Consider the following 12057-nt stretch of genomic DNA (forward strand, 5'->3'; position numbering starts at 1 on the left):
TTGTTCAGTTGTTTCAGTCATGTCTCACTTTACATGATGCCATTTTGGAATTTTCTTGGTAAAGATACTAGAGTGGTTTGCCATTTCCTTCTCCAATTCATTTTAAAGATGATCAAACAAAGGCAGTCAGTGGTTAAGTGACCTGCCAAGGGTCACACAGTTAGTAACTGTCTTAAGTGGGCTTTGTATTCTAGTCTTCTTGACTCCATGACTCCATTCTACCCATACTGCTACCAGCTGCCTCATAAAAAGTGCAAAAGCACATAAAGAGCTGCTTTGTACATGAGACCTATCCTGATTCTCCCACCCCAAGTGCTATGAACTTCCCCCTCAAAATTACCCCATATTTATCCATATGTGTACCTATCATTTCCCTAAAACAGAATATAAATTCCCCAAGGGCAGGAACTGGGGTTTGTTATTGTTGTGGGGTTTTTGTTGTTGTTGTAGTTGTTTTGTTTTGAGATTTTTGTCTTTGTATTCAAAGCACAGTTAGTTCCTTGAAAACAGTAGGCATTTAACAAATGCTTATTGTATAAATGCTGTATAAATGTTAATATTGAGGAACTGCCTGGGTACTCCAACCTGCTCTCAGTGCTCTCTGCCCTTCTGAGGGGAAGGCAAAGTCTCCCCTAAAAAGATAGCCAGGCTCACCCTCTCTCCATTTCCTTTTTGGGTGCCCTCTTGTGGACTCCTCCATCATGTCCCTGAGCTCTATACCTTCCTCACCTGATCTTTCAGCTGCCTTTCATGAGCTTTCTTCCCTTATTTGACTGTAAGCTTCTTGAAGACAAGAACAGCACAATGCCTACTGAGTAGGCAGTTAATAAAATATTTGACTGTATGACAATGAAAAAATGAATGATGAGTGCTTTTAATACTTATTGTGTTTTCAATAAGAGAAAAACTCTATCATGTACATTTATTCTTAGACAATACACAGGAAAAAAAGATGCATCATCCATTGCTAGCAAAGCTACTCACCTTACATTTGACATCATCTGTTTCAAGCAAATTGATTAGGACTTCCAAACCCCCTACATCTCTAATAGCTAACTGACAGGTTTCTTGGGTTAAGTTGAAATCTCTCATTGAACACAATGCGATTACTGTAGCTGTCTGATTTCCTCCCTATGAAACAAAATAATATGCAATTGTAAATCAACCAAGACCAAATGATAAATGGTCAAAAAATATGAAGAGACAATATTTTTGGTGGCAAAGAAATGGAAATCGAGAGAATGCCCATCAATTGAGGAATGGCTGAACAAATTTCTCATCACCATACAAACACACACATACACACACATACACATATGTATGCATGTGCTGCTTTAATATTTTTGTCAAATAGGTTCTCCCCACTTTAAAAAAAATCAATTTGGGATACAGACCTACGTAGTGGTATTACTGGATAAAAGGTATGCAGGGTTTTATAAGCCCTCTGGACTTTGTTCCAAATTGCCTGCCAGAGTGGTAGGATTAGTTCACAAATCTACCAACAGTGCCTTGGTGTGACCCTATATTCTTAAAGGCCATGTCTTTAGAGGAAAAACTCTGTCAGGAAAGATCCCTGGCAATACAGTGAATCTGTTTTCCAAGTATATACCCTGTCAAATGTAGAAAGGCTCAAGTCTAGCAGGTTGGTGTTTTAGTTTTGGATTTCTCGTTCATAGTAACTCATGAAACAAAGAAAAATACCAAATGGCACTCAACTCTGTGTTTCTCCTTTTCCAAGTTCACAGTGCTAGTGACATGGCAGCCAAACTGGACAAAAAGATGCTAAGAAACACACAATCTGCATACATTGACTTGCCTCTTGGTGATTCAAATGTGATTCTTGTCCAGTGGGTGGAGAGACATCCTACTCAGGGAAGAAATAGACCTATCTTAACATTCTTGGTATCTCACCCCAATCTTGGAGTGAGTGATAATAGAATTCTCTCTTTTTTGAATGATGAGGAAAAGTGAGGCTCAAAGAGATGAGGCAACTTGTCCATGTTCACACAATCAGGAAGTAGGACTTTAAAATAGAAAAATGAGACACTGAAGACAAGGAATTGTATCCAAGGAAAAACATTTCCGAGAATTCTAGCAACTTTGGATTATAATGATTAGGAAAGGAAGAGGTGGGAGCTTGCTACCCAACGGCATCAATCTAGAGCTATTTGGGAGATTCTTATGATGACAAAACCCTGGGTCAGTTCTCTCAAGCCTCAAGAAAGAAAAAAGATTTAATCAGACACTGGGATTTGTAAATAATAATAATAATGTTTGTCCTTCATTTTTGAAGAAGTCCATGACATCAAGCAGGTGGATTGAATTTGAGTGAGGGGGTACTGTGCTAAGTCACCAGCCTCACTTTCTCCTCCAGAGGCATCTGGGCCCAGTGAATCAGGATAACTGGAGATGACCAGGGATGCAAGGCAGTTAGGGTTAAGTGACTTGCCCAAGGTCACACAGCTAGTAAGTGGCAAGTGTCTGAGATCACATTCAAACACCAGTCCTCCTGAATCCAAGGCCAGTGCTCTATCCACTGTACCACCTAGTTGCCCTAGGGGTTGGTAAAGGCCTGGTGACAGAATCCTCAGAAGTGACTGAACCTCAAATTCAATGCCAGTTCCTCTACCTAAACCAGACTATAGAAAATTATGCACAATCCAAAGATTCACTACCCCTGGAGATGAGCATCAGGTCTAGGGTCAGAGGCCCTACTTCTGTATGTTATGCTGATGATACAGGGTCTGAGCCACAACAGTGTCCCAGAGGTGAAAAGCTCTAGTCCAAGGCTCTGCTCTCAGGCTAGATCGTGTCCATCAAGGGCTTCTGCTCCCCTCCCTGATCCAGCTAAAGGTTAATGAAGACCTTCAATGAAGGCAGGTCATGGAAGTGTCCAAACCCAGGTCTTTAACAGGGTTGTCAACCCAATGTGAGCTATTTACTCTTTGGGAGCCTCCTGGAGGTATTATCCTCTAGTTCTCTAGAGGCTCCTCTCCTATTTTATTCTCTGATAAACTCATGGTCACCTTTAGGCATCATCTATGTATGTGCCTTATTGCCCCAATTTACCAGACAGTAATTTCTATCAAAGTCAAGGGATGTTTCATTCTTCTTTGTAACTCAAAGAACACCAAATATAGTGTCTGATACATGGTGAATACTCAAATAACTTTTGAATTGAATTGAAATAAATAGAATTTTAGTTTGGAGAATGGCCTTCACAAACATCCAGAAGCAAGCACAAGTACATTTTTTTTGCAAGGCAAATGGGGTTAAGTGGCTTGCCCAAGGCCACACAGCTAGGTAATTATTAAGTGTCTGGGACCAGATTTGAACCCAGGTACTCCTGACTCCAGGGCTGGTGCTCTATCCACTGTGACATCTAGCCACCCCCTTTGTTTTTACAAGCACATTTTATAAGGAGGTTACCCACATGAATGGATTAGAAAGTCTTTGCCAAGAAATATATAAAAGATGAAAGGAGAGAAATGGGTGTGGGGTGCTACCTTGAATGTTGGACTTAATAATTTTATGAGATAGAGAAGGAGGGAGTCATGATCAATTCTTGAGCTAGGTAGTAATGTCATCAAAATAGCATTTGAAAAACATTATTATAATTTTATGTGAAACAAGCTATGGTAAGGGAGTAATAGGAGATAGGAGACCAGAATGGAGGTTACTGCAGCAATTCCTGAGAAAAGTGACTAAAGCCTGCATTGATGGTTAGATGGAGAATAAAATACACCTCCATGTTTGTGAGTAGAGAATATTCATCCAGAGATGTGCAAGTTGGAAAGACAGAGGATTTCCCATTACATATCCTTTGTGAAGTAGCCAGTGAGATGTTAAATATTTAAGAAAACAATTCAATTCAACAAACATCTATTTAAAAAACCCAAGTTGAAAAGAGAGGGAGATTTAAAGATTACTGATCATGCTTGACAGATCAAGAACTTAAAAAATCAGATTTCCCATTACTTATCTTTTGTGAAGTTGCCAGTGGGATGCTAAATAGTTAAGAAAACAATTCAATTCAACAAAAATCTATCAAAATTCCCCCACTTTGGCAAAGTCAAAAAGATAGGGAACTTAAAAGATTACTGATTCATGGCTGATACATCAGGAACTCAAAATCAGATTTCCTCAGTACAATTTTTGAGCTAAGTCCATTGGTCATTTTTTTCTCTAAAAATCTTCTGAAGAATATAATGTGGTTTTATGGGCCTAAAGTAATTTTTAGAAGATACTTTGATCAGTTTGACTTAAATCAGATACTATGAAGTGGTTCAAGACATAGAAAAGTTGATGTTTTAGTCTTAAACTAAATGGGCTTTGTTTAAGAGTAAGCAGGTGCTCAAGATTATAGTTCCTCATTCCTGTTCAAATACATAGCATCATCATTCAATTCAAATATTCTCTACTTAGGAAAAAAACTCTTTAAATTGGGATTGTATTTTGATCTATTATGCAATAATATTATACATAGACTTTATATGTTTCATAAATAATGACAGATTTAATCTTGAACTCAGTCTACAATATTTTTTAAAATCAAATATATCTACCTAGTCTATCATATTTACCAAAAATATTTTATGGCCATCATAAATGCATTTTTCTTCCCTGCATTGCTTAAATAGCTTATTATAGATTCAAAAGGAAACCACGATAAAATATTTTCATATGGTTTTTTCCAAAACATAAGCTCCATGCACTACTGCTGGTGGCCACAACAAATACTCCTTTTTACATATGTAACCATTGCCCAAAACCTTATACAAAAAAAATTTACCAGACATGGAAATGATTAGATCCTCATTAAATTCACACAAAATCTACATCTTGCCATTAGGCACTTTGAAATCTGATCCTCTGGATGCAAAGTAAATTTTACTGGCACTTGAACAATCAATTTTTATGGGTTTAAATTAAACACAGATTTGGCTTTAAAATGATGATCCCATCTTACATAATGTTTTTTTATAAATAGCCAATAAATTAATTGAAAATAAAATGTGAATTTTAAAACAAGCTGTATACCACAGTAATCTTTAAAACAATTTCTAGAAATTTAAATACAAAAACTAGATTCTTGTGTTCAGCAAAACAACATACTATTTGCTTAAGGAACACTAACTAGCAAACTTCCCAAGAGAGAAATTTACAATTTGGAATTTTAAAATAGTTTGCAGAAGATAAGATATGAGGATTAAAATTATTCTCCCCATTATATTATGGAAAAATTAAGTAAATCTAAGTCTAAAGTCTAAGTCTAAAGTAAATCTAAAAACAAATTTAGGGATTAGATGATAATACTTTACCTACAGTATTTTTTTTACTATAAAACTTTTTTTTGTTGATCTACACCAGTATTAGAATGAAAGCAGATTCAAATCACATTCACTTTTGAGGCTGCCACATCATACTACTGACTCACATTTCAGTGAGCAATATAAAAAATGGAGCTGTCAAAACACACGTGAAGCCCACAACACTCTTAAATGTTACTTCAAATAGATTAAAATATAATTAGGAAATGTTTAACAAACTAAAGGACAAATACAATAAAACAAAAAAATTTTAAACTGTCAATATATGGCTGGTATGGATCATTCTAAATGGGTCAGTGGCACCCATTTCTATTTGGAGACCACTGCACTAAAACACCCAGAACTTGTTCACAACAAATGATGTCTAACCATGCCCCAATTGTGACCATTTACCTTTTTATATATCTGTATTGTTACACCAATTAAGTGATATGCACCTCAAGGAAGCAGAGGGATAGAAAAACAGACAATGCGAAGAATACATTTAGAACAGTGAAATATACTCTACTTTTATGAATTACCATAAGTTTTTAAAATGATATTCATCTGACTTATAAAAATATGTCAATTATATTTAATTAATGACTAATATTGCCAAAACATTTGAAGAAATTAAGAATTTTTTTATAATTTAAATCTAAATCAATATTTAAAGAATATATTTGGAACCAAAAAAACCTAACCTACTACTCTGTGTGGGGTGAGCATTTTATAATTATTTATGGAATTTGAAAGATTTAAATTTTTCTGGGGAGGGAGCAAAAAATTTACTAGTTATTATTGCCAATTTAATTCTATAGATTCCATAAAAATAAAAGATTGAATCTGTAAATGCAAGTAAAAATGGTATGCAAATGAAAGGTTGAGTTTCATAAAACTGGGGACACTGACACTTTTTATGACTGTTACTCATGGCTGACACATACTAATTTGCTTAGGAACAGATTTAGAGTTGGAAAGGACATAAGAAGTCATCAAATTCATGTTTCATAGATCAGAAAACTGAGGCACTAAAAGATTATAATACTTGCCCAGGATCCCATAAGTAATGAATGGCAGAACCAAATCCAAAGTTCTTAACAATCTGCTACAATTTTTAATAAATATTTATTGAGTGATGACTATTCTCTGAATTAAGACAATCATTACATTAGGTCCAGTTATTTATCAATTAATATTGGAAAGCATCAACCAGAAAAATTCATATTTAGTTCCCTTTTTTATGTTTAAAATGAACATTTAACATTATGAAAGCCATTTTATTAAAAGAAAATAAAATTATTGAGCAGCTCAAAATTCAGAATAAAAAACTTTTTAAGATTTTTAATCTATCAAATTCTGTTTCAGATGGCCTTTTTCAATAATCTAAAAACTGACAAAAACATTTTAATATTTTGAAGCATGATAAAAGACCATCTCTGACAACAAGCATTAGAAAATATTTTTTTCTTGATGATCATAGACTCTGGATGGTTTGTTTTCAATTTTAAATCTGATTTTTCACTTCAAATTCTAAAATATAAGGGGTCAAGCTGTATCTTGTTAAGAGTTGAGTTATGGGAAATTATGACAGTTGTGGAATAATTCTCTGCCACATTTCCTAAATTGTCTAAAGCTTTTGGTCCATAGCCTGGTTGTGTGTAAAACATCCAGATAATAAGCAGGGCTAGTGAATATTAAAAATTACTGTTTCCATAATGTTGATACTACTCTACAATGATCTAATTCATGGAAATCTGCAACTGTTAATCCTCCTAAGCTTAGGCAGAATGGATTGCAGTAATAGCAGTAAGACAGGTGCTACTAAATTCTTCAAAATCAATTTAATCTTCTCCCAAGTACTAGGAGTCTTTGGGGATCATGAGGATTCCCAACCAGCCAAGAAAGTATCAGGAGATTGTCGCTTCTTCCAGCCCAACCTGAATACCAGGATCAGCCACTTGGGTCTTTACATCTGATGAGAATTAAATATAAACACAATTCCTTCTTTATGTGTTGTCTCCAACAATTACAATGTGACCTCCTTGAGGGCCAGGACTGTATTTTCTCTTTGTATCACTGCATCGAGTCTTGTGTTTTACTCTTCTACTCCATTCATTCCACCAATATTCTATCACCTACAACATGCTGGACCTAAGCTATGGACCATTTGCCTGAACATCCATTGGTCAATCACAAAAACTATCTGACATTTTTTTTGTGACATTTGTTTTGCTAGCCCTAATTAAGTCCTATACTCCTCAAGGTTAATGATTAGGTATTATATATTCTTAATCTCTCGGACCCAGCATAACATTCTACAACTATGTATGATTCTTAATAAATATTTGCTGTTGGCTTTTTTGGTTGTTGTTTTTGTCTGGACCCAAGAGTTCAGTGGCACGGGGAACTGCCAGTATGGAAATTCTTTCCACAGCTACAAATGGACACTGCTTCTATCACTAAGGGTTCTGGAGAGTTGTCTGGGGGCACTGAAGGTTGAAGTAATTTGTTCAAGGTAACACAATAAATGTTACGGAACTTAAATACTGGTTTTTCATGTCTCCAAACTTGTCATACAATCCCATTATGATGTGTTGATACTAATTTGTTGCTGATGAAAGAAAAATATTAAGGCCATTTGACTAAACTAAGCTCTTGATGGGCTGAGGAATGTACTAGTTTGAAAAGAAATAAGAAGAATCATTGATAGTCCAATATACCCAGCTTTGGGATTCACAGAAAGGATTCAGGAACCCTATGAGGACCCTGAGACAGATTAGCTGGGGAAATTGTTATGTCAAAACAATTAACCTGGAAAATAGATGAAGGAGGGACAATTTAAGAATTATTGAACTATCTAAAAATGATAATCAAAACAGTGTTAACATACTTCATTCAGAAAGTTGTAAAGGAAACTTGAATAGAACTCTTAGACATAGAGGGAAAAGTGAAAACAGAGCCTACTAATTATCTCCTGAAAGAAACTCTAGGGGGTGGAGCCAAGATGGCAATAGGAGAAGAGCTTCTCTTAGGTGCTCTCTTTCAAAACTTATAGAATAAGGACTCTAACTAAATTTTTGAGGTACAGAATCCACAGAGGGATCCAGTGAGGCAGTTCTCCAGCCCAAGGTAATCTGGAAAATAGTGGAAAGGCTCTGCTCCATGGAGTTAGAAGGGTCGCCACCAGAGTAAAGGAAATTCAGCCTCCTGGAGGCAGCCTCAGGACACCTGGGAGCTAACCTACAACCCGGGAAGCACCACACACAACTTGGAAGATGGGGGGGGGCAGGCAGGGCCTCTGCCAGAGCAAGTAGGAGAAGCCAGCCCTCAGGGCACTCACGAGCAGTGTGGCTACAGTAGCCCAGATCCAGGAAACAGAAGAGGCAGAGCTGGCAGAAAGCCCCAGGCAACTAAGCCCTGAGTGCTGAGCATACCAAGGGTAGGGGAGTGAAGAGAGACTTCCAAGGTCTGTCCATTGTACCTGAAACAGGACTCTGGGGCTCTGACCACATTCAGATCCTGGTCACAATCTAGGCCCCCCCCCAAAGAATAGCAGGACCCCCCCATCTCAGCCCCAGGGCAGAGGGGGGCACTTGTGGTCATTCACAGACCAGGAGGGAAGACAGAGCCTCACACACTGAGATCCTTGTGGGGGGGGAGTGTCCCAATAATACCCAAAAGCTCAGGAAGCACCCCAAAATCAGGCACAGGCTGGGTAAAAGAGCAGAGAAAAAAAGAAGAACATCATTGAGAAATACACTTTCTATGATGCCAAGAAGGATCAAAATACTCAGTCTGAAGATAAAGAAGTACAAACTCCTCCATCTAAAGACTGCAAGAAAAACGGAAATCGGGCTCAGGCTATGACAGAGTTAAAAAAGATTTTGAAAATCAAGTGAGGGAGACAGAAGAAAAATTGGGGAAAAGAAATGAGAGAGATGTATGAAAAACATGAAAAAGAAGTCAGCAACTTAGTCAAGGAGATCCAAAAGAATGCTGAAGAAAATAGCATGTTAAAAACCAGTATAGGTCAAACGGATAAAACAGTTCAAAAAGTTATGGAGGAGAAGAATGCTTTACAAAGCAGAATTGGCCAGATGGGAAAAAGAAATAAGAAAGCTCTCTGAGGAAAACAAATCCTTCAGAAGTACAATGGAACTTGGGGAAGCTGCTGTAATCTAGACACAATACTTCAAAACCAAAAGTATGAAAAATTAGAAGAAAATATGAAACATCTCATTGAAAAAACAACTGATCTGGAAAACAGATTCAGTAAAGATGACTTAAAAATTATTGGGATACCTGAAAGTCATGATCAGGAAAAGAGCCTTGACATCATTTTTAAAGAATTCCTACAGGAAAATTGCCCAGATATCCTAGAAGCAGAAGGCAAAATAGAAATTGAGAGAATCCACCAATCTCCCCCAGAAAGAGATCCAAAAAAACCAACCCCCAGGAATATTATAGTCAAGTTCCAGAACTCCCAAGGCAAAGAGAAAATTTTACAAGCAGCCAGAGGGACACAATTCAAATATCATGGAGCTGCACTCAGGATCACACAGGACTTAGCAGCAACTACATTAAAGGTTCATAGGGCTTGGAATATAAAATTCCAGAAGGCAAAAGAGCTCAGAATGCAACTGAGAATCAAGTACCCAGCAAAACTGAATGTCCTCTTCCAGGGAAAAAGATGGACTTTCAATGAACCAGGGGAATTTCAAATGTTACAGTTGAAATGGCTAGAGCTGAACAAAAAAGTTTGATCTTCAAATACAGGACTCAGGTGAAGCATAGACAGTGGAGGAGAAGGGGAAAATATGAGAGACTTAATGATGAGGAACTACATGTATTCCTGCATAGAAAAATGATACTGATAATACTCAAGAGAAACTTCTCATTTAATAGAGCAGGTAGAAGGGGCTTTTATAGATGAAGCACAGGAGAGAACTGAATTTGGAGATATAAATATTGTAAAAATGGAGTCAATGGCTAAAAGGGAAATGTAATGGGAGTAAGAGAAAGGAGAGGTGGAATAGGCTAAGATATTTCACATAAAAAGTTTTTTTAATTACAATGAGCTATTGCAATGATATGGAAGGGCAGAAGGTGAGGGGGACTGAGGGAACCTTTGCTCTCATCAGAGGTGGCTAGCTAGGAGAGGAAACAGCATATATATACTCAATGGGGTATAGACATCTAGAGTAAGGAGAGAAGGTGGGACAAGGGGAAGGGGGGAATGTGAGTGATGGAGGAGTGGGTGGACCATGGGGGAGAGTGGTCAGATATAACACATTTACTTTTTTACTTCTTGAAAGGGGCTGGGATGGGATGACCTATCCAGGACTACAGGACCAGGTGGTTGCTGGGCCTAAGGGATGGTATGTGGTCTCGGGACCTCTTGGCCCCAGGGCTGGTGATCAGTCTGCTGCACCACTCAGCTACCCTACAGCACATTTAAGAAGAGGGACAGAGTGAAAGGGGAGAGGAAATATGGTAGTGGGGAAGTATGAATGGAGGGAGTTGCAATCAGCAATGGCAACAGTGAAAAAATATGGAAGGAGTTTTTGGGTTGGACTTATCATAAAGAATGTGATCCACCCACAACAGAGCTGAAGGTGTTAGAAGATGGACTGAAGGACATGTTATTATTATTATTGTTGTTGTTGTTGTTGTTGTTATTATGGGGGGGGTTACAGGGCAAATGGGGTTGGGTGGCTTGCCCTGAGCCACACAGCTGGGTAATTGTTGGGTGCCTGAGGCTGGATTTGGACCCAGGTGCTCTGGTCCCAGGGCCAGTACTTTGTCCACTGCACCACCTGGCCACCCCTTTTATCATCATCATCATCATCATCATCATCATCATCATCATCATCATTATTATTTCATCTTGTTTTTTGCAGGGCAATGAGATTAGGGTAGCTTGCCACCTGGATGCCATTATTATTATTATTATTATTATTATTATTATTATTATTATTATTATTATTTAATTTTAATTTTTTTCTCTTTACTTTATTGCTCATGAGGGTCTAAAATTTTTAGGCAGGAGGGGGTATTATGTTTACTCTTAAACAAGAATATATTAGTAATGTATACAAAAACCTCATCATTTGTATAAAAATAAAAATTATTTAATTAATTTTTAAAAAAAAAACTCCAAAATGAAAATTTTCAGAAATGCAAATTCCAGAACTTCCATGTCAAAGGGAAAAAATTCCCCAAGCAGTCAAAAAGAAAATGTTCAGGTACCAATAGATAAGGTAAGGATCAGTCAAGACTTCAGAGCTGACACTAAAAATAAGAGTGAAGAGCTTGGAATATGATTATTTCAAAAGACAAAAGAAAACAGATTATAAGCAAGGATTAATCATCTGGAAGAACTAAGAACAGATACTGTAAAATTAGTTTCAGACTACCACAATAGAGTCAATATCACATTAAATGGGTCACATGAATTTTTTTGGTTTTTCAGTGCATTGAAAATTATGATTACACTACTGTAATCTATTACTGTGCAATAGTATATCTAAAAAAGATATTAAATTAATTAATTTTTCATTTTAATTACCTTAATTAAAATATTTTATTGCTAAAAAATGATGACCATCATCAGAGCCTTCAATGACTCATAATACTTTTACTGATGGAGGGTCTTGCTTCAGCATTAATGGCTGATGACTGATCAGGGTGGTGGCTAATGGAAGTTTGGGGTGGCTGTGGCAATGTCTTAAAACAAAAATGAAGT

The 12057-nt window shown here is 37.0% G+C and overlaps 1 protein-coding gene across 4 annotated transcripts in view; it reads right to left on the reverse strand.

Moving 5' to 3' along the window:
• ODAD2 (outer dynein arm docking complex subunit 2) overlaps positions 1-12057 on the reverse strand; it is a 202334-nt gene that overhangs the window by 117850 nt on the left and 72427 nt on the right. For all 4 annotated transcript variants that reach the window (XM_074193049.1, XM_074193050.1, XM_074193052.1 and 1 more), the window contains one exon: positions 985-1131. In XM_074193049.1, coding sequence (XP_074049150.1) covers positions 985-1131 — 147 coding nt within the window. The remainder of the gene's footprint in view (positions 1-984; positions 1132-12057) is intronic.

The sequence above is a fragment of the Macrotis lagotis genome, chromosome 7, assembly GCF_037893015.1.
Source record: "Macrotis lagotis isolate mMagLag1 chromosome 7, bilby.v1.9.chrom.fasta, whole genome shotgun sequence".
In the NCBI taxonomy this organism is placed as follows: Eukaryota; Metazoa; Chordata; class Mammalia; order Peramelemorphia; family Peramelidae; genus Macrotis; species Macrotis lagotis.